Source organism: Prionailurus bengalensis, chromosome B4 (assembly GCF_016509475.1).
Source record: "Prionailurus bengalensis isolate Pbe53 chromosome B4, Fcat_Pben_1.1_paternal_pri, whole genome shotgun sequence".
NCBI lineage: Eukaryota > Metazoa > Chordata > Mammalia > Carnivora > Felidae > Prionailurus > Prionailurus bengalensis.
Window position 1 is genome coordinate 48,186,791 of NC_057358.1, and position 24,023 is coordinate 48,210,813.

A 24,023-nucleotide genomic window follows, 5' to 3' on the forward strand; every position below is an offset into this window, starting at 1 on the left:
CTTGCTCATGAAAAGAAATCAACTTTAAAAAGCAATGATAGCATTGTTTTTCTTTTTCAAGATTGCTTTGGGTATGGGGGTCTTTTCTGCTTCCACACAAATTTTAACATTGTTTGGCCTACCTCTGTAAAAAAAGCTGTTGGTATTTTGACAGCGACTGCATTAAACGTACAGACTGCTTTGGGTAGTAAAGACATTTTAACAGTATTTGTTCTTCTAATCCATGAGCATGAAATGTCTTTCCATTTCTTTGTGTCATCTTGAATTTTTTCATCAGTATTTTAGAATTTTCAGAGGACAGATCTTTCACCTCTTTGGTTAAGTTTATTCCTAGGTATCTTATCTTATTATTTTGGGTAGGATTAAAGACCTAAATGTGAGACCTGAAACCACAAGAATCCTAGAAGAGAACTCAAGCAGTAACTTCTTTGACATCAGTCATAGCAACTTCTTTCTAGATATATCTCCTGAGGCAAGGGAAACAAAAGCAAAAATAATCTATTGGGACTATATGAAAATAAAAAGCTTCTGCACAGTGAAGAAAACAATCGACAAAACTAAAAGGCAACCCTACAGAATGGGGGGTGAGTATCCAAAATATATAAAGAACTTATAAAACACCCAAAAAACAATTAATCCAATTAAAACTGGACAGAAGACACAAACAGATATTTCTCCAAAGAAGACATCCAGATGGCCAACAGACACATGAAAAGATGCTCATCGTTACTTATCATCAGGGAAATGCAAATCAAAACTATAATAAGATATCACTTCACACCTGTCAGAATGACTAAAGTCAAGAACACAAGAAACAACAAATGTTGGTGAGGATGTGGAGAAAAAGGAACACTGATGCACTGTTGGTGGGAATGCAAACAGTATGAAAACAGTATGGAGGTTCCTCAAAAAGTTAAAAACAGAACTACTTTATGATCCAGCAATCACTTTACTAGGTGTTTACCCCCCAAAATATAAGAATACTACTTCAGAGGGATATATGCAGCCCTATGTTTATTGCAGCATTATTTATAAGAGCCAAGATATGAAAGCAGCCCAAGTGTCCATCAATTGATGAATGGATAAAGAAGTGGTATTTTACAAAGGAATATTTAGCCATCAAAAAGAATGACATCTTGCCATTTCAATAACATGAATGAGGCTGGAGAGTATCATGCTAAATGAAATAAGTTAGAGAAAAACAAATGTCATATGCTTTCACACATATGTATAATTTAAGAAACAACATGGAAAAGCAAAGGGAAAAAATGAGAGAGAGAGAGAGAAAGAAAGAAAGAAAGAAAGAAAGAAAGAGAGAGAGAGACTCTTACTTATAAAGAACAATCTGATGGTTACCAGAGGGGAGAGACTGGGGGATGGGTGAAATAGGTGATGGGGATTAAGGAGAGCACTTGTCATGATGAGCACAGGGTGATGTTGGAAGTGTGGAATTACTATACTGCACACCTGAAACTAATATAACACCGTATATTAACTGGAATCAAAATAAAAACTTTAAAAAAAGAGCAACGATAGCAGTAAATCTGAAGTCAGTTCGGGATTGTTTATTGTTTAGAAGAATGGGATCCCCACTTCCCATGTCCTTCTTTGCTTTAGTCAACTGCATATGGCTACTGAATAAAAACACAGGGATCATTTTTAACCATATATGACTCATGGAACACAAGAGGACTAAAAATATAGCAAGAACTTTAACACAAGCAAGTGCATCAAAACACAACTTTTCTCTTTAAGTCCTATTGACCTCAGTTTCTGGTTATTAGAACAGGGCTGGGAGACAAATATTTATAGTTTATTTTTTAGTATTTAAAAATGGTAAATTAATACAGAGTCATGGAAAAAATTGGAAAATTAAGAAAAACATAAAATGGCCAAAAAAAAAAAATTCTCGTAGGATCCTACTATTCAGAAGCTATCACTGTTAACATTTTAGCATATTTCTTTACAGTCTATTTCTAACATAGTTTTACAAAGAATAGAATCTTATTAAATAAAAATGTGTTCACTTTCCTGTTAATTTACCTTGTGAGTTTTCCCATGTCATTTAAAATTCTTTGTAAATATTTTAATTGGTTTATGATGTACCATTTATGAATGTATCACTTTTTTCTAAATTATTTTATTAATGTTGTTTCCACTTTTTTTTTTTTTTTGCATCTTGGGCATAAATATTTGTCCAAATTTAAACTTTTTTCCCTAAAAATAGATTAGTAATGTGAAATTACTTACTATTTATTGTAGTAATCTTTGGCTAAGCCAGACTGTCCTGAGACTTTGTTGCCCAGGAGATACTTAGCTGACCCTATACAGTGACGGCCAATGTTATATGGTCACATCGGAAGTTGCACGGGTGAAGTTATAGTCATGTTAGGGCTTTCCATGATATTATAGGATCTCATCTTAAGTAGATGGGTAATCATCATTATAACCCAAGTATATATCCTGTGAGGAAATGGGGGGAGACTTTTGAAGCCATGCTCACTGATGACTGACGGCTGCTGGCATCATGTGTTTCTTGCTGAAATACGTATACTTTGAGTTTATTGCAGTAAAACGGAGTAAGTGGCATTAAGAATATATGTCTTTGTGTTCACTTTGCCAATTGTTGCAACTAATTTTCTATAGGTTAATTTTTGTCAGTGATTAGGTAGGACACATATTAAAGAGAGGTATAGCTAAATTAGAAGAGGGATAGCTTCAGCATTTAATTATAACTGTAATATCATTCATTGGGAAGGGGAGTCCACATTTTACAAACCTAGTTCAAATCTAATTCAGACAACAAACAAAATAAACGAAAAAATAAAAGCAGGCTAATTGTATAAACCATAGAATGTGCTTACCTTACCAGAAAAGCCATTTCAGGGAAAGAAAATTCACCAAAGGATATCTTACCCTCGCCTGGGATATCATTAGGAAGTTTGTGGTTCTTCCAGATGAATGTAGGGGTTTCTTCCTTTGGAATAGTCCTATTTACATGGGTGTCATAGGTCAATAGAATGTTGTACTGTGCCAGGGCATGAAAAAGAAGAAGGATGAACAGAAAAAGACATTTAAAAAAATTTTTTTTTTCAACGTTTATTTATTTTTGGGACAGAGAGAGACAGAGCATGAACAGGGAGGGGCAGAGAGAGAGGGAGACACAGAATCGGAAACAGGCTCCAGGCTCCGAGCCATCAGCCCAGAGCCTGACGCGGGGCTCGAACTCACGGACCGCGAGATCGTGACCTGGCTGAAGTCGGACGCTTAACCGACTGCGCCACCCAGGCGCCCCAGAAAAAGACATTTTAGAATGACTTCTGATGAGACTGTCCTACCCAATGACATTTGAATTTCATAGTAACACTTCTCAATGAAACAAGGTAATGTTTTGCAGCCAGGAGCTAACTAGGTAGCATCCACTTATTGGTTCACAGCATGAAAGTAGCTTTAAGCTCCATGTGGGTCAATTATTTTGTTTCTTTATGATCATACATTGTATGAGTAACTCCTACCCAATATAGAATCTTTGCGTCTTTAGAGAACTAGTTCAAGCCTCTCATTTTACGAATGTTAAAAGAGAGACCAAAAGAAATTAATGGTTAACTCTAAATCACATGACAAGTGAAGCACCAATGTTTTCCACAATATTAAGTTGCTTTGAAAACAATATATTGAGAAAATGCACCACAGGTAAAATCCATTATCTATTTTGATATAGGTCAAGGGGCTCTGAAATAATGCTACATTTAAATTCTATCAATTACAGGGGCGCCTGGGTGGCTCAGTCGGTTGGGCGGCCGACTTCGGCTCAGGTCACGATCTCGTGGTCCGTGAGTTCGAGCCCCTCATCGGGCTCTGGGCTGATGGCTCAGAGCCTGGAGCCTGCTTCCAATTCTGTGTCTCCCTCTCTCTCTGCCCCTCCCCCGTTCATGCTCTGTCTCTAAACGTTAAAGAAAAAAAAAATTTAAATTCTATCAATTACATACTTTTCAAATATCTTCTATCCTTTTGCTCTAATATGCTGTCTTGTACATGATACTAATTAGGCTTCTAAAAGAAAAGGTTTTTTTTTTTTCAAGCAATCCACCAATGGGATATATTAATATATCCTTACAATATTGCTGCATATATTGAGTCGGTTTTGTAAAAGACATCTGAAAAATGACCATCTTTCTAAATTCAACACCATTCCCTCAAAACTTTCTGAACAAAAGTTTTACATCTTTAGAAATATACTTTTAATTTTTTTAATGTTTATTTATTTTTGACAGAGAGACAGAGCATGAGCAGTAGAAATATACTTTTAACTTGAAAGTACGATCTATAATTGCATATATTGAGGATAGTAAATATACTAACATTCGGGTACAGTACATTGACTTTCTATTGAGGCTTTCTCTGGATACAGAATAGCTTATCTATATCCCTGTGTTTTGAGAATTAATCCCTGGTTGCCTGTATATACATATTATACAGCACAACTGCTGGCACTAGATTATTGAAAAATTCAACTAGATTTACCTTTATTGAAAAATTCAGCTAGATTTTCCTTCAGAGAGAGTAAGTGTACAGAACATTTTTTATATTGAAGAGCAGTTATGAGGATGATATAGGATCGTCATGTATTTGCTTCTCTCCAAAGGAATCATTAGGTGCAAATAACTTAGAGGGGAGTATAGTTATCTTTGTAGTTACTATAATAACTGGAGCATTGGTGACACTTTTCTAAAGGTACTCCCATGAAATGTACGTGAAATATAGCATTATATTAAAGGTTTATATAGTAACTGTAAACTATGGAGTAGTTTTCTGAAATGCCGCCCTCAAATTTCTGGTTTAACTTTCTCAATCTGGACATCTTTTCTCTAGCTTTCCGTATTTCCCATTACAGATATCTTTTACAAGGGGGGGGGGGTCAACATATATGCCAAATGTATGACTTAAAAATGTCATAATGATCACATTGTAAAATTACATGAAAAAATGAATAACTCTTTGTCTTAGATTCCTAGTTATGTGAGGACACAATGTCTTACAGAAAAATACTTTCTACTGACCATTTGGTTGGTTGGAACAGTGGCTTTCATAGTTTGCGATGATTTTAAATTATGATTTTAAATTAAATGCTGATCAGCCATTAATTGTATTCCAGATAAGAAGCTAAGCAAGCACTGGAAACATGGAAAAGTAAGACCCATTCCCTTTCTTTAAAGAACCTACATGGGGGTGCCTGGGTGGCTCAGTTGGTTAAGCTTCTGACTCTTGATTTTGGCTCAGGTCATGATCTCATGGTTTGTGAGACTGAGCCCTATGCTGTGCTGACAGGGTGGAGCCTGTTTGAGATTCTTTCTATGAATCTCTCTGCTCCTTCCTCTGCTCTCTCTCAAAACAAATAAACTTTAAAAAATAAAGAATCTATATGTAGGTGAGGAGAAAAGATACATATAATGTGAATAAAAACATGACATTATAGGATGGCTTGTGCCAGAAATATTGCACAATTAATGATTTTTATGAGTTCAGATGGAGAGAACGGGGAATGTTTCATTGAAATTTTTAGCTGTGGAAATGAATAAACAATTCTTAGGACAGAAGTGTCATCCTATCATTGGTATCCCATCAACAGTCTGGTATTTATATAAATATATTCTGGCTAAGTATCTTATATAGAGTCAATAGAGTATGGATATTCTAAATAAGGTCTATGGGCCAAAATGCTTAAAGAATACAGTCTCAAGTAGGGCATAATTGTGAATTTGAAAAAAATAACTTGCAGATTTTTAAACACAACTTCTCTAATTCCTTTTCTATCACTTGCCTTGTAGTTATCCTTCCTCACCTAGTCACTTCACCCCAAATTCCTGATAAGAAGTCAGACATACTTTGTTGGTATCCACGGAGGTATACAGAAGCATCATAGTGTTGTCAATATCCCCACAGTTGTCCAAAGTCACAGGACCCGCATGTCCTAGGGTAAAATCAGAAAAAGTTAGAGGTTATTTTTGACTTTTTGACAGAAGGCATGAAATAGGTTCAAATTGCCCTATTTTACTGAAAGATTGTCTTAATGAGCTAATCAGAAGGAATCTCCATTGGCTCCTAGCCCTGAGATCTCTGATGGATATTTATTTTAATGTTTATTGATTTGAGAGAGAGAGAGACGGGGGGGGGGGGGGGGGGAGAGAGAGAGAGAGAGAAAGAAAGCATGAGCAGAGGAGGGGCAGAGAGAGAGAATCCCAGGCAGGCTCCATGCTGTCAGCACAGAGCCCAATGTGGTGCATGAACTCAAAAACCATGAGATCATGACCTGAGCTGAAATCAAGAGTTGGATGCTTAACGGACTGAGCCACCCAGGCACCCCTCTCTGATGGATATTTTTGAGAGAGATGCTAATTAGTATTTAGTTAGAAGGGAATTTTTTTTTCATTGCATTTAGGATGAAATAAAATATAATCAGCCAATAAATCCTTCTAATTATTACTGAAAAACTTTTGCTAAGAATATTTACTAAAGTAGTGAAAATTTCTCATATACCATGTGATTTCCTGGATTATCACATTATTAACTTCACATGTCCAGTTTTCAACAAAAATATCACAAGGCATAGTAGGAAACTGAAAAGTGTGGCCCAAATCAAAAGAAAAAATAAATAAGCCAGCAGAAACTATCTCTGAAAAAGACCTGATGGTGGATTTAATAGACAAATGCTTTAAAACACCTGTCTTAAAGATGTTCAAAGAATTTAAGGAAGAGATACATAAAGCCAGGAGACTCAAAATGGAAATAGCAATAAAGAGAAGGAAAACCTAAAAAGGAAACCAAAAGCGAATCCCAAAACTGAAAAGTACAATCACTGAAATGAAAAATTCACTAAGGAAATTCAAATGCAGATCTGAGCAGGTAGAAGAAAGAATCAGTGAACTTGAAGATAGGACAATGAAAATTATTAAGTCTACAGAACAGAAAAAAAAAATTGAAATGAACAGAGCCTAAGGGACCTGTGCAACACCATCAAACAGACCACCATATGCATTGTGGAAGTGCCAGAAGAAGAAGAAGAGAGAGAAAGGGGTAGAGATAATATCTGAAGAAATAATAGCCAAAAACTTCCCAAATTTGATGCAATACATGAATATAAATATCCAAGAAGCTCAATAAACTCCAATAGGATGAATTCAAAGAGATCCACACTGAGACACATTCTAATCAAACTGACAAAAGCCAAAGACAGAGAATTTTGAAAGCAGCAAGAGAGAAGTGATTTATCACATCCAAGAGATACTCAATAAGGTTTTTAGCAGACTTCTCATTAGATGCTTTGAAGGCCAGAAGGTAGTGGGCTGATCAAAATGCCAAAAGAAAACCTTTCATCCAAGAATCCTTTATCCAATGAATCTGTCTGTCAAAAGTGAGGGTGAAAGTAAGACATCCCGAGATAAACAAAAGAGTTTGTAACCACTAGAACTTGATCTGCAAGAAATGCTAAAGGGAGTCCCATAGGTTGAAATGAAAGGACACTGTACAATAACTCAAAGCCATATGAAGAAATAAAGATCTCAATAAATGCAAATGCGTGGGCAATTATAACATGTAGCATTATTATAACAATGGTGTGTAATTCCACTTTTTATTTTCTACATGATTTAAGGGATGAATGTGTTTTTAAAAATTAGTCCCAAAACTAGCATTATTATAACTGGTTTATAATGCCACATTTTGTTTTTGACATAATTTAGGACACTAATGCTTAAAATATCCACAGTTTATATTTTTGGACACACATGTATAAAGATGTAATTTTGCAACATCAATGTCTGAAAAAGGTGGGGATGGAAGTATTAAAGCTATAGAGTTTTTTTCAAACTTTATGTATTTATTTTGAGAGAGAGAGAGAGAGAGAGAGAGAGAGAGAGAGCACTCAAGCTGGAGAGGGGCAGAGAGAGAGAGGGAGAGAGAGAATTCCAAGCAGGCTCTGTGCTTTCAGCACAGAGCCCGATGTGGGGCTCGACCCTACAAACTGTCAGATCATGACCCAAGCCGAAATCAAGAGTTAGATGCTTAACTGACTGAGCCACCCAGGTACCCCTAAAACTGTAGAGTTTTTTAAAAAATGTGATTGAAGTTAAACTGGTATAAAGTCAAATTAGAATGTAATAATCTTAGAGTGTTAACCATAATACCTATGGCAACCACAAAGGAAATAGTTAAAGAATATAAGTAAAAAAATAAGACAGGAATTCAAACATTTCACTACAAAATAAATCAACTAAACACAGAAGAAGAAAATAATGCAGAAAATGAGAAACAAACAAACAAAAAAACAACAAATGAGAAACAAAAAAACAAACAAATCTCTTCTTCTCAGTAATTACTTTAAATATAAAATAGATTTTATTTTGATTGGAGAATCAAAGATAGAGATTTGAAGACTGTATTTTTAAAAAAATGATTCTATATGATATCTATAAGAGACTCATTTTAGATCCAAAAACATAAATAGTTTGAAAGAGAAACAATGGAAAAGGATATTCTATGCAAATAGTAACTGAAAGAGAGTGGTGGTGGATATACTAATATCAGACAAAATAGACTTTAAATTAAAAAAGTTTATAAGAGAAAAAGGATAGTGTATATTAATAAAGGTTTCAACACAGCAAGAAGATATAACAATTATAAACATCTATGCACTTAATAACAGACTACCAAAACATATGAAGCAAAAATTGGCAGAATTGAACAAAGAAATGGACAGTTCTACAATAAAAGTTGAAAATTTCAATACTCCACTTTTTAAAAAATTTGTTTATTTTGAGAGAGAGGGAAGGAGGGGCAGAGATAGAGGGAGAAAGAGAATCCCAAGCAGGCTCTGCACTGTCATCACAGAGCCCAGTGTAAGGCTTGGACACACAAACTGTGAGATCATGACCTGAAGTGAAATCAAAAGTCAGACGCTTAACTGACTGAGCCACCCAGGTGCCCCTCAATATTCCACTTTTAATGATGGATAGAATAACAAGACAAAAGAAGTTTGGAAATAGAAGACTTGAACAAATACATCAACTAGATCCAATAGACAAACACAGAACAATATAATACACATTGTCTACCCGACAATAGAATACACATTATTCTTAAATAGACATAAGGCATTTTCCAGGATAGATCATATGTTAGGCCACGATTAAGTCTGAATAGATTTAAAGCGATAGATATTTTACAAAATATCTTCTCTGACCATAAAGTCAGAATTCAATAATAGAAAGAAAGCTGGAAAATTCACCAATTTGTGGACTTAAAAAAATCACTCTCTTAAACAATTAATGGATCAAAGGAAAAGTTTGAAAACCTAAAGACAAATACAAATGAAAACATAAAATACCAAAGCTATGGGACACAGCAAGAGCAGTGCAAAGCGGGGGGGAATTTAAAGATGTAAATGTTTACACTAAAAAACAAAAACACATGCAAATCAAAAATCTAACTTTACAACTTAAGAAACCGAAAAAGAAGAACAAACTTAACCCAAAGCTAGCAGAAGGAAGGAAATTGTAAAGATTAAAGCAGAGGTAAATAAAATACAGAAGAGAAAAACAACAGAAAAAAAGTCAATCAAACTAAAAGTTCGTTCTTCAAAAATTGCAACAAAATTGACAAACTTTTAGCTAAGTAGATAAGAAAATGACTCAAACTACAAAAATAAAACATGAAAGTTGGGGACCTTATCAATTCTACAAAAAAAAATTATTATAAGCAATTCTATAGCAACAAATTGGATACCTTAGATTAAATGGACAAATTTCTAGAAACATAAAACTTACCATGACTAAACCATGAAGAAATAGAAAATTTGAATAGATCTATAAGTACTAAGGAGATTGAATCAGTAATCAAAAATCTCCTGACCAAACAGAAAAAAAAAAAAATCTGGATCTAATTGCTTTATTGATCAATTCTACAAACATTTAAAGAATAATTAACACCAATACTTCTCAAATTCAAACTTAAAAAAAAAAACCTGAAGAGGAGGAAACATTCCCTAACTCATTCTATATGGCCAGATATCTGATATCAAAGCCAGAAAATGACACTAAGAAAAGAAAACTATATCAATATTCCTAATAAACACTGATATAAAACTCCTCAACAAAATACTGGCAAACAGAATTCAGCAGCATATTAAAAGAAATATACACCAGGACCAAGTAAGATTTATTCCTTGAATGCAAGGATAGCTCAACATATAAAAATTGAGAAAGTTGATATATTATATTGATAATATACCACAAATAACAGAATGAAGGAAAAAATGCATGACCTTATCAATCTGATGAAAAGAAAGCATTTTACAAAATTAAATACTTTTTCATGATAAAACATAACAAACTAGGAATAGAAGGAAACTATCTCAACATAATAAAATCCATCTATGAAAAACCCATAACCACATCATACTTGATAGCGGCAGACTGAAAGCTTTTCCTGTAAGATCAGGAACAAAGCAAGGATTCCCATTCTTGTCACTTTTATTAAACATAGTACTAGAATACCTAGCCAGAGCACTTAGGCAAGAAAGAAAGAAATGTAAGTATCCAAATTGGAAAGGAAGAAGTGAAGTTATCTCTAATGACAGATCATAAGACCTTATATGTTGAAAATTTTCAATGTTCCACAAAAAACTGTTAAAACTAATAAAAGAGCAAAATAGCAGGATAAAAAGTCAACAGTCAAAACTCAGTTGCATTTTTATACAGTAACAATGAACATTCAGAAAAGGATATTAAGAATACAATTCCAGTGGCAGTTACAGGCTTCCATTTATGGAATGAACAGGTCATACCGAGAAATGATACAGGAAATATAGTCAATGTATAGTCAAAGGTATAGAGAATATGGTCATTGGTACTGTAATAGCATTGTATGGTAACAGATGGTAGGCATACTTGTGGCAAGCATAGCATAAAGTATAGACTTGTGGAATCACCATGTTATATGGCTGAAACTAAGGTAACATTGTGTGTCAACTATATTTCAATAAAAAAGAATATAATTCCATTTATGATAGTATCAAAAAGAATAAAATACTTAAGAATTTACTTAACCAAGGTGAAAGACTTGTACAAAAAAAACCTCCAAAACATTTCTGCAAGAAATTAGATATAAATAAACGGAAACTTCCCATGTTTATGTAATATAAGAATTAATATCATTAAGAAATCGGTATTACCCAAAGCAGCCTATAAATTTAATGCAATCCCTGTCAAAATCTCAATAATTTTTTTTTGCAGAAATAGGAAAAGCCATCTTAAAATTCATATGGAATTTCAAGAGATGCTAAATAGCCAAAAACAATTGAAAAAGAAGAACAAAGCTGAAGGACTCACTTCTTAATGTCAAAACCTACTACAAAGCTACAGTAATCAAAATAGTATGGTATTGGCATAAACTCGGATGTATACACAAATGGAATGGAATAGGATGTTCAGAAATAAACCCTTACATATATGGTCAAATAATTTTCACTAAGGGTGACAAGACCATTCAATGGGGGGGAAGAGTCTTTTCAGCAAATGGTGCTGGGAAAATTAGATATCCACATAGCTCAAAATCCATCCTGACTTAAATGTAAGGCCTACAACTATAAAACTTAGAAGAAAACACAGAGCAAAAGTTTCATGACATTAGATTTGGCAGTGATTTCTTAGATATGATACTAAAGGCAAAGGCAACCAATGAAAAATTAGGCACACTGGACTTTATGAAGATTTAAAAACTTTGTGCATGAAGACATTATCAACAGAGTAAAAAGGCAACTCACAAAATAGGAGAAAATATTTGCAAATCATACATCTGATTAGCTATTAATATCCAGACAAAAAACCCAAACAATTCAATTCAAAAAGGGGCAAAGGACTGAAGACACATTTTCTAAAGAACATATACAAATGGCTGATAAGGCCAATAAGCACATGAAAAGGTGCTTGATATTGCTAATCATTAGGGAAATGTAAATCAAAATTACAATAAGATGCTACTTCACACTCAGGAACATGTGTTGGGAGCTTTGGGATGGTGTTGTTATGAGAGGTTATGGTAATTTGAGTGGTGACACAGGGTCCCAGATCCCTAAATGATAGAAAGGAGATATGGAAGGACCAAAATCAAATGGCAGAGATTTCTCTTCTTCCTAGTCTCTAAGCATTTTCGGGACATCACTGCCCAAAATGCCCTGTGATGAGCCTGTTATAAATATAAAGTCCAAGCCATTTGCCCTTTCTTTGGGATTGAAAAATTCTGAAATCCTAAAGCATCACCTGGGGTCCAAGATATTGAGAACAGCAACCCCAAAATTTATGTAGTGATGTTTGCCTCCAAGTTCAAAGTTATTTAGCTGTTGATCCATCTATTGCCAAACCCCCTCTTTGTTTCCCTAAGTCCATCCACAAAGCCCATATTTCTCCAGCTTTCTGTAAAGTGTAAGTTTTGTTGCTGCTGTTGTTTGCTCTTAGGAGACCAGTACCTTCAAAAGTGAGGTTCTTGAAGGCATGAGCAAATTTGGGGGTGGTAATAGCTTCTCCATTTTCAAGAAATATCTTCAGCATGTGTCCAAAGAGCAAGACTCCATTCAAGTAGGCAAGAGCAAAGTCATTTTTTGCCTGAATGAGAAAGAAAAGTCTTTTGAGTCCCAAAAAAGAGATTCTGGTCTTGAACCTGGAACAAAACATTCTTGGGGTCAGCAGAGTAACCAGAAAGGTAAAGGGATATTAGGAGAATTACAGGGGTGGTAGTAAAAGTAATCTTTTGGAAAATATGTCCTTGAACCAGGGTTCTTTTATTATCCTTGTGTCAAAATTTTGCATTTCCTTGGGATCAATAAACCTGAAACACTGCCTTTAGGGAGGTACTTCCTTCCCATGATGGTGAAATCTATTATTTCAACGAGGAAGAACAACAGGCAACATTTTCATAATTCTTATGGGATTTTATACAGAAAAAAAGGCTTGCTTGTACTTTAATGTTTTCACAGAGAGTAAAAGAGAACAACAGTAAAAACAATTCCCTGCCCTTCAGTACCCTGAATAGAACAGGAAGAGTTTTGATTGGATACCATTGAACCTGCTTTAGAAACAATTCTCAACAGTTGCTATCTTCACAGAGTTGGGTTATGGATTAAAAGTCTTGTGCCCCCTGAGACTAAGTGAATTCTGTCAGCCTGGCCATTTTGGACTGTCTACCTGTTAAGAATCACACTTTCAACAGAGCCTAGAAGCTGCGTGAGTGATATCTGAATATTACACACAGAAGTGTATTCACTGGAAAATATAAAAAGAAAAAATAAAACGCCTCTAATCGGTTTCAGTGTCTTTTGCTGAAATCATCATTTAATGAGATAAAAGGAATCCAGTTAAGACCCAATCCCCGGGGGGTCTGAGTGGCTCAGTAGGTTAAGCATCCGACTTTGGCTCAGGTTATGATCTCGTGGTCCGTGAGTTCAAGCCCTGCATCAGGCTCTGTGTTGACAGCTCAGATTCTGTGGAACCTGCTTCAGATTCTGTGTCTCCCTCTCTCTCTTCTCCCCACTCTGCTTATGCTCTGTCTCTGTCTCTTTCAAAAATTAAAATAAAGATTAAAAAAATTAAAAAAAAAAACCCAACTCCCAAAGTGGTTGCAGCTCCAAATTTTTGCAGCATTGTGAAAAAGAGGGTTTAGAATTTCTAGTCTAGGAAAAAACTGTTGTACTCCCCAAGGTACCCAACTTCCCTTATAGGTCTTCAGGTCTGGCCCATGGCTTGCCATCCCAAGGTTGTTCAGGGTCCTCGGGACTGCTTCTTCCCTCTTCTTCCCAGTCCTAACCTGCTCTCAACTGACTCTGAGGGCAGAATACATTTGACGAATTTAATCAAGCTAAGGTATAGTGACTGACAAGGCCTAATGGAGAATTAGGGTCAGGGGCCCCTGTATTATAAGGTGGCCATGATTTAATGTCCAATTGGAGGTTTTCTTTTCTTTCTTTTCTTTCTTTCTTTCTTTCTTTCTTTCTTTCTTTCTTTCTTTCTTTCTTTCTTTCTTTCTTTCTTTCTTTCTTTCTTTCTTTTCTTTCTTTCTTTCTTTCTTTCTTTCTTTCTTTCTTTCTTTCTTTCTTTCTTTTTCTGGAATCAGTGCTAAACCAGATGAAATGCTGGATAAGAGGAATAAACATGACTCTCCTGGACAAGTTTAAACAATGGCCAACTTAATTATAATAGAGGACAATGTCTTAACCTAGGAATATATATCTTTAAAGGTAGAATTTTGATATCAGCCCCAGCAGAAAGTTGCTTTAGGTACACTGCTTAGTTTCTGCCTTCCCTAAGTTAGTGGGGCTTCTTCCTGTCTTCCCACATTGTCACTTCCATTCCAATATTACAGAGTGTGCATTGTCGTGCTGGCCCAAAGCCCAGCACAGTGACCTATAGTAAGAGGGTTTGTTTGTTTGTTTGTTTGTTTTAATTAAAAAAAATTTTTTTAATGTTTTTATTTATTTTTGAGACAGAGAGAGGCAGAGCATGAGCAGGGGAGGGGCAGAGAGAGAGGGAGACACAGAATCCGAAGCAGGCTTCAGGCTCTGCGCTGTCAGCACAGAGCCCGACGCGGGGCTTGAACTCACGGACTATGAGATCATGACCTGAGCCGAAGCCGGATGCTTAACCGACTGAGCCACCCAGGTGCCCCTATAGTAAGAGTTTTAATATCAGTAATCCTGCTATTGCATGTAGTTGGTCTCAGTTAATATCTGTTGAGTGAATGAGAGTAAAAAAAAAATTGCTTTCTTTAGAATTTGGGTCCTACATAGGAGAATAATATATTACCCTTGACAAAGAAAAGAATAGTATATACCCATGAAACTTACCCATGATAAACTTTTGGAGAAAGAGCTATTTGAGGTGGAATTCTCAGGATGCAATGTCAGGACAAGGACATTTTTCATATAGTCTGGGGCGGTGACATTATCCGCGAAGTATACGTTACTGTATTAAGAAGCACAAGTTCCTCATGAAAATTAGGTTCCTCCAAAACCAGATATGGAGCTTCCACAATTCCCACAAACTATAGCATCAGCCTAGAAATAGTTTAAAACATTTTTTTCCAGTAGCCTGAAAAACTTTCTGCTTTCCCCCAGATAGGTTTATTTTCTTCTAACATGCTAAGTTGAGTAAGAGGGCTTAGGCAGCTGTCATTCACATACACAAGTGGAAAGGAAGATCAGAACACAGATACCTCTTTGAGGGAGTTTTTTAGGCTCTGGACATGCGAGCTATGGCTCGCTTTCAAGGCTTACTGACTTTTGGTTTATGTGTGGACTCTTTCTTTTCTTTAAGAAAGACTAAACATTTTCTCTAACACTGTCAGCTCCTTGATATTAGTGTATTGATCCTCGTATCCTCAGCTCCTCGGTGATATTTGGCACATTGTGGACCCTCAATACTGTCTGAGATTGTGCTGCAAGTCATATGGTTTCTAAGCTTCCAAATCATTTGAATGTTTTAATATGTAAAGAATCTAATATGTTGGAACTGCTATAACTAAGATGACCACCATTTACTATTCAAACAGTAGGTGAACATATCCATGCACTGAGGACTAGGTTGAATATTTTCCTCATATTATCACATCTAATCCTAAGAGCACTCCTATGAAGTGAGTATCTTTATTCTCATTTTACAAATGAGAAGATTTAATCTCAAGATTAAGTAATACCCAAGAGTCAAATGAACCACAAGTGTCAGAATTAGAATTTGAAACCAAGTTATGTCTATTTTCAAATGAAGCTCATTATCTACCAAAAACATAGCCAGGTGTCCTTAAAGACCAGTGACAAAGGAAGGCCTACACTTTTGCCCCGGGTTGAGGATTCGCTAATAGTAAAATCACACCAACTTGGCTACATTGAGGACTCCTACCACAGAGCAAAGCAACTGTCAGAGCAGCTGTCGATGTGGTTGTAGGAGTGAAATGTTGATAACTTTGTCCTCTTTCCTGTATTTTGCAACTAAAAGGCTAAGTTGATTGATAAGACTATCTTCATGAACAAATAGTAGTCAAATAGACCTGCAGTCCCTATGTTTCCTTCCTCTTAACACTGTGACACGTACATTTAGTGTGGGTGAAATGACTAGGCAAATATGGGAAATATGTAGTGCAGTAACAGTGTCTAGGTTAAGGACAGACAGGTAATGATTAATGGTGCAGGCAGATAAGTGATGTCATACGATCTAGCTGATGGGGCAAGAAGCACAGGTGTACCGGTGACAACTTCTGTAAGTTTAATCTGACTCAGATACTACCTTGGCAAGGTTTGTAGGGTCTCCAACCATATTAGAAGATGAGTGGTAAAATATAACACTGCATATTATTTATATTTGAATTTAAAAAATAAAAATTGAGAAAGAAAGAAAGAAAGAAAGAAAGAAAGAAAGAAAGAAAGACAGAAAGAACAGTATGTCTGTACTACATTTATGTTTTAAAGAAAAAAGAAAGAAAGTGTCTATCCTCCAGAATTTTCTCTCCTTTGCTCTAGAGAATTACAGAGAATAAAATTGCCACCCATGACTAAACCACACAGGGCAGAGAAGCAGTCATTTAATTGGAACTTTCCTCTTACAAAGGTGGCAAAGGATAAGTCATCTAGGATCAAAGGCCATTAGCAAAAGAAAGCAGAGATATGTCCCACATTCCTGAAAATAATGCTATTGGATTGGGTTATTAGTTGATTTATCACTGCCTGGAAAGACCTTAAAATCAGGCTGGGGGCCAAGATCCTTGTAGATGAATGGACATGTAGATTTAATGGGTCATGAAACTTGTGTATTTAGACATGATAGTGATATCAAAGATATGCATATCTGCTAAGGCTACAATCAATTAAACAAAAATGAGGCTGTGATGCAAGAATGAAACTTGATCATACCGAATCCCATGTAAGTCAGTGCAAAACAAGAGAAAAGAGAATGTCTCTTCTGGAAATCCTGGGAGTATTTCCTTTCTGAAAAGAGAATTCTTTCCAATATTACACCTACTTGAATAGATCCACTAGAATAATCACAATATCTTCAGCCACTGCCCGGTCACCCTTGAGGGAGTTGATCGTGTCTGGTGTACCACACACAACAATCACTAGAGAAGAGACAGCAAAACAAGGAGAGAAATACACAATGGTCTACATTCAAACACATGGGAACCAGGCGCCCGAATCTGAACCCAGTATGTCTGTGCTACATTTATGTTTCAAGGTTAACACCAATTCCTCAATTACTCTCTCCCTTGCTTTTTTCCATTTACAGTCATAGAGTCTGAGTAGAGCTGCATGGAATCTTAAAAAGAATCCTCTAGTCCATTCCCTTAACTTTATTGATCTAAAGAGACTGGAAGACAAGATGTCAAAGGGTTAAAGAACTAGGAGATGGCAGAGCTCTAATATGCAAGTTTATGAATCCAGCTCAGTGTTTATTCCGTTATACCAGGTTAGAGGAGTTACATAAACTATTTTCATTGATAAGCGCACCTCACCAATTGTTAAGTGGTTCAAAAAGTTAGAGTAAAATTAATGGGTGAATTTATGTCATGTTCCTGAACAAGCCCATGTTCCTTGGGCTTTGCTTGTAGCTTCTTAACTCAGAACTCAGTGATTTCAGTGGCAGGGTTCAATCTATGCTGTGAGCTCTCGTACTCATTGGAATCAGATTTCCCAAATGCATGACTCTATGAGAAAGAGGAGTTGGGGTACATTGGATCTTTTCATATACTATGTTGTCCAATAAACTCCTTAGAGACATGAATACTTCTTTTTAGGGACATCTATACTTCTTTTTCCCCCCGCATCTTGCCAATGATTTGTATGTACATGGAGGGTTCTGATTATGGCAAATACTTAAATAATGACAGTAGATGATGATTTGAGTGATGCTAGGAATTCTTACCAAACAAGCACGTTCCCTCATAAGAAATGTCCACAGTTGATCCCTTTGCTTCTGATTTATTCTTATTTGTAAAGAGAATTCTTGGAAAGTGAAACAAATCACCTGACAGCTTAGTGAGCATGATTTTATCCCACATTTGACCTGTCACTGGGAGATGACTAGGCATGTGGGATATACATTAGAGGAAAATGAGATGATATGCTAACCTTGTAGTTTTGCTTTAGGCCAGATAATCATTAAACATATCCTCTTGGTCATCAGGGGACCAGGGTTCAGAATGTGTGAGGATTAGTCATAAATCCAATAATAGATTAGATTGAGGTGAATTTAAAAAGCAGTTTATCGGGGCACCTGGGTGGCTCAGTCGGTTAAGCGTCCGACTTCAGCTCAGGTCATGATCTCACAGCCCGTGAGTTTGAGCCCCTCATCGGGCTCTGTGCTGATGGCTCAGAGCCTGGAGCCTGCTCCAGATTCTGTGTCTCCCTCTCTCTCTCTGCCCCTCCCCTGCTCATGCTCTGTTTCTCTCTGTCTCAAAAATAAATTTTAAAAAACATTAAAAAAATAATAAATAAAAAGCAGTTTATCGATGGTGGGTCATGATATCATTTTGGTTTATACAAGCTAGACTTTAGCATCATTATTACTTTCATGATGCTAATGTATTTATTCAACACTACTTTTTTCCTTTCTCTCATAGGAAAAGGTTTTAATCGGAAGAAGGACTAATATAATGGAGTTGCATGCAACTACCGATCTCCCCAGAGAAACAAAATATATAGAGGTAATTATGATAACTCTGTGCTGGTAGATTTGTCAAAATGACTCTTAAAGATGTAGTAGTTGTGAGGAAGAAGTTGGCAAAAAATTATCTCCATGTCCCCTTACCATTGCTTTTCCTGTTCTGGTTCATTAAGATATCCTGAAACTGGTCATTTCCCCTCAACATATCCTTGAAGCTAAGTTCCTGAGAAAAATAGGAAACTCCAGCCTCCAGAGCATTGAGGTACCTAGAACAGAGAAAAGAGAAACTGTAAGAAACCAGTTTGGTTTCTGCATGACATTCCATGTTGTTTGCTCATTGTTTACAGATCTGTTCTGGGACCTGTTCATCTAAACTTCATCTCCACTATCAACGCAACCACCGATGATACACATCATGATATCAATAGTTTGGATGGTGGGATCTAGTTTGGTAAAGATATAAGGATAAGTTTTAGGGAATCTTCATGTATATATACAAATAGGAGACATTTGGTGGGTTGTTTATAATAGCTTCCTGCTATCTGCAGAAGGAAGGCTACTTTGCTCTATAAACCCCATGATCACAGATAAGTTGAAACCTTTGAGTCTACAGTGCAAAAATTCAGAGTTGATAGGAATCATTTATCTTCCCAATGAAATGCACCTTTGTGGGCTCTAAGCTCACCTCGAAATTTCCAGGATGAGGCCTTAAGGTTGACTCTTTAGGTCCCTAGATGTGCATTCCCAGTGGTACCCTTACTATTCCGCATACTTAGGTGGAGAGAGACTGCAGAAGCAAGCAGCATCGTGGTGGTGTAGACAGTAACACAACCAAAAGATTCCTTCTGCCACCTGTGCTGGAGTCGTGTGAACCTTGTAATTTTATTTTAGCGATGGTGCCTGATATCCTGCTCTCCTCCCGCTCCACTTATTCCTCTGAGCGATCATGAGACAAATTATTTCTAACTAGCTGTAGGTATTGGCAGAATGCATATTCTCTGGTATCACATCTTTCACAGTAATGTGAAAGCAGTAACCATTGTTTTTCACTTTCCTTATCTGTAAAATGGAACTTGTACTTGTTCTCCTTTCTTTAGAGGATTTACTATAGGGGATCAATAAAAGTAATGTGAGAGTACTTTGAAAGCTAGAGTGCTGCAAATGTGATACATGTTGATTGTATTTATACCATGTTTCCTTTGGCCCTTTTGCGTTTATTTGTGTGTTAGAAAGTGGGCTGGTGTCCATTCCCAATGCTGTTTCAGATGGAAGGTGCATCTGATAATAACCGGATGGGCTGCCAGGATTCTGTGGCCTCTCTCTATGGCAAGTGCCAGAAGCATATTAATGGTCCTGCTCACCAGAAACAGTCCTCAGTCTCGGTGCCATTTTTGAAAACATATGCAGTGTTCCAAGAAAAATTTTTGAATGGCAAATTATTGGCCTTCCAAAAGTTAACCAAGAAGTATATCAGCTTCCTAGCTGGAGACAGCAGCCTGGTTAAAGTCTCTTTGTAGTCACAAGATAATCCAAAACTCCCAGCTGAAATCATGGGATAGTTCAAATCTGTGTCAAGGCTATGCCAAGAGGCAAGAAAGAAACAAACATCAGGATTAACTTCAGTAGCACAAATACAATCCCTCTTTAAGCTGTTTCAAACTGTTTCCTGTGGTTGGTTATAAATGGTAAGTAAGAATGAAATAGGGTTACTCAAGCAGGTTTCTAACTTAAATAGGTGTCCCTCCCACACAGGTAAATTTTAAAACGTTTATTGAGCATATGTTATGTTTTAAGATACTCTGCATATTTTCATGTACAATGTGGCTTGGTTCCAATTTATTCTAAAAGGAGGGGGTGGTCATAACATCGGGGCCGGGACATATGGCCTTTGGGGAGTAGGGCTAAGAAAACAGAGGATGGGCCATCATCAGGGCCTTGACATATGCCAGAAATGCTGTTCCCCTTGGCTCTTTGTCTGGCTGACTCTTATTCATGCATCGGGTCCTGGATTAAAGATCCCTTCAGCCATCAGAAAAACATTTCACTGATACCTGCGACCAGGTAATTTTTGGGTCAGTGTGTGTTTACCATCTGCCTCCTCCACTAGACTGCAAGCTCCATGAAGGCACAGATCACATCTGGCTTATTCACCTCCGTATCTCCAGTCTGCCTGGGTCATATGTGCACCGTCAATGCGCACTTGATGAAGGAAGGAAAACAAAACCTCCCTTTCATCTTGAGCGCTAGGTGTCCTGCTTGCACTTACACTCCCTATGTTCAGTCAAATTTATCTTTTCATTTTTCAAAACCATTCTTCATTTCTTTTAGTGTTTTTTGAACACTTTCCATCCCTCACTCTGACATCCAATCAGGTATCAAATCAGTTATCAGTTATTCTACCCTTAAATATCTTTAAAGGCTCTCCTTCCTTTCCAGGTCAACTGCTTGCATGCTAATTCAGCTCTCCTCCTCCCCTGATGACTTTCCCCATCAGTGTCTCCTGTGTGCTCTAGTCTTTCCTGTACACTGTTATCACTTATTCTTCCCAAAGTTGAGCTGCTTCTTCCCTGCACCATCTAAGTTGTTTCTGATGCAAACCTAATTAAATCTGCTTCCCTCACCTGGAACTCGTGACCTCCCCAATACAGCCCTACTTAATTTTTCTAGTTTTATCTGTTATCCCCCTACTCATCTCTTGCACACTGGTTGATACTGACTTTCACAAAATGTCTACACTTCTCTGCTTCTTTGCTTTTACACCCACTTACCCTCTGCCTGGCTGGGATCCTTAACTCCTCATCTCTACTCATTAAAATCTCACCTATGCTTCAACACTCGACTCGTATACCATCTCCTTCAAGAAATCCTTCCCCTTTTGAGCTAAACTCTTCCAACCAGAGGGAGCTCCTTTCTTCTCTGAACCCCACAGCTTCTTGCTTGTGTTTCTTCAGTTGAGCTTATTATACTCTGCCTTGTACTGGTTACCAATGCTCTTGTTGTCTTCTCTATTTTACTGGGCAGGGGGCTGTGTTTTACTTAATTTCTCTACTCTGACAAAACCAAAGTGCTTCTTTGCACACAAAAGGTTTCATAAATAGTCAATCAATTTTCCTACTCTTCCTTTCCTTCTGAGCACATTCTATTGCAAAGCAACAAGTGGTCAGATTAGACAACGACTGGGAATGAATGGAAGGAGAAGAATCTGTATTTGCCTGCATTTTAGTAAGGAAGATGAGCTGAGAAAGTGCTTCCGTGGCATGCAGTGGGTGTGAACATCTCAGAGTATTTGTACAGCTGGCAGGAGGTGTCAGAGGCAGACTTTGCAACAGAAATTTCAGAAATTTAATGTGGCCTTCCAAAATCTATTGCATGGGGGTCCTTTAGCGTAGTTTTCTCTGTGTAGACAAAGGTGATCCTTGATTCAGGGGAAGGCTGAACAGATGAAACACAGGCAAAGAAGAGGGCTTTAGATTTAGGGAAGGTGTGATCTGGCAGAACAAAATGTTTCATGGTGGCGAGAATTACACTGAGTAAAATGAATGGAAGAATGAGGGTGATTTTCGCCAAGGCAGAAAAATATTTTTATTGTAGAATATATTGGAAGCGGTTTTTTTTCCTAAGCTGAAAAGGGCACTGTGAAAGGTACTTTAATATGTTAATTATATAATCCTCAGTGCTGTGAATTGAGTACCTTTCTACTTCCCTTATTCTGAGGACCTAAGGATAGAACCGAGCCCTGCTAATGCCCAGGGTGTTGTACTTTCCTGTGTGTTTCCTCTGCTCATACTTTAGTAAAGATTTCCTTCATTAACTCCTCAAATTATCCAAGTTCATTGTCTTCTCTGTTCCCTGTCAGGACGCTTTTTACCTATACCATGTTGCCTCTCAGGCTCAGATGTTAGTAACTGGACGTGAATAGCTACTGTCCTTCACCTCATGGTAAGCAAAGGTAGAGCTACCTGGACAAGGGAATGACACTTACAGAGAAGTAGCGAAATGTGAGGGTTCCAACACCTCTGGTTGTGTTGCCTTGACTAGACTTCTGTTTGATATATCATTTAAATAGTGATACCATGTCCTGACTTCAACTTACGGTGGCATTAAAACAACAAACCAGGGGCGCCTGGGTGGCGCAGTCGGCTAAGCGTCCGACTTCAGCCAGGTCACGATCTCGCGGTCCGGGAGTTCGAGCCCCGCGTCAGGCTCTGGGCTGATGGCTCAGAGCCTGGAGCCTGTTTCCGATTCTGTGTCTCCCTCTCTCTCTGCCCCTCCCCCTTTCATGCTCTGTCTCTCTCTGTCCCCAAAAAAATAAATAAACATTGAAAAACAAAAAAAAAAAAAACAAAAAAAACCAACAACAACAAACGAAACTACTTACTACATCTGGAAGGTGGAATATGTACACGAGGGCCCCACAAGGACACAGCCCATCTGTTTTTTATTCTGTAGGGGAAAAAAAGAAAAAGAAAAATCAGTCTCTGAAATAAAAGCAATGAGTAAATGGACAGGAAAGAAGTGGCAATGAAAAAGGCCTCTAGAAGGTTAGAAAGTAGGCCTCTGAAGAAAGGAGCAACTCATGGTGCCTTGGGTTGGGGACGGGACACTAAGGGATAAAGAAATCTGAGAAAAAGAAGATGCTGCAGGTGGAAGGAAGGGGATTCTGCTGAAGGTAAGAAGGATGAAGGTGAACCCGGGTTCTTTGTCAAGAGGAGGATGCAGGGCGGGATAGGAAGGACTGATAGACTGTACCATGAGACATACCTGTGGGCCAGACTGAGGAGAGGCTAGATTTGGAGGCACTTTGGGGGCTGAGGGCAAGTTTTACTTTTAGGGAGGGCTATGAAACGGGGCTAAAGAGAACAAAATGCAGTGTGGCCAGTTGGGTGACTATAGATCGTGTCTTGTACTATTTATCAAGAGGAATGTGATTAGGAACATCCCATCCCTAGTCTTAGAAAACCAGGGTATGCCTCCCTCTCAAGAGGTGGAAGGAAGAAATGCGCACTCCTAGCATCATAAAGTGGAGTTTGTTAAACTCCCCTCGCTCATCCCTGGCCCTCCCAAGATTGAGAATGACTGCTGTCATCAACCACTCTTCCCCATGTGAGTCTACCTGTCTGGTTGGTGTAATGCTATCGATTAAAGATTTAGAGCCATGGTTTTATGCCCAGTGCTCTGCTTCTAGGAGAACCTTTCCCTGGGTTTCTGTAGTAAAAAGGCTTCTCACACACCTTGCGGCCTCTGGAGAGCTTAGAACATTCTTTTGCTCCATAAAGCCCGGGCTGAGGTGGGGAGTTGGGAGGAGGGAGTAGGCAAGAATCTTTC

At 37.4% G+C, this 24,023-nt stretch overlaps 1 protein-coding gene across 4 annotated transcripts in view; it reads right to left on the reverse strand.

Annotated features, from left to right (window-relative positions):
- GUCY2C (guanylate cyclase 2C) overlaps nucleotides 1–24,023 on the reverse strand; it is a 141,473-nt gene that overhangs the window by 38,178 nt on the left and 79,272 nt on the right. For all 4 annotated transcript variants that reach the window (XM_043564729.1, XM_043564727.1, XM_043564728.1 and 1 more), the window contains 8 exons: nucleotides 23,077–23,141; nucleotides 20,060–20,275; nucleotides 18,843–18,964; nucleotides 17,058–17,154; nucleotides 14,891–15,008; nucleotides 12,521–12,656; nucleotides 5,886–5,971; nucleotides 2,917–3,028 (listed from right to left, as the gene is read on the reverse strand). In XM_043564729.1, coding sequence (XP_043420664.1) covers nucleotides 2,917–3,028; nucleotides 5,886–5,971; nucleotides 12,521–12,656; nucleotides 14,891–15,008; nucleotides 17,058–17,154; nucleotides 18,843–18,964; nucleotides 20,060–20,275; nucleotides 23,077–23,141 — 952 coding nt within the window. The remainder of the gene's footprint in view (nucleotides 1–2,916; nucleotides 3,029–5,885; nucleotides 5,972–12,520; nucleotides 12,657–14,890; nucleotides 15,009–17,057; nucleotides 17,155–18,842; nucleotides 18,965–20,059; nucleotides 20,276–23,076; nucleotides 23,142–24,023) is intronic.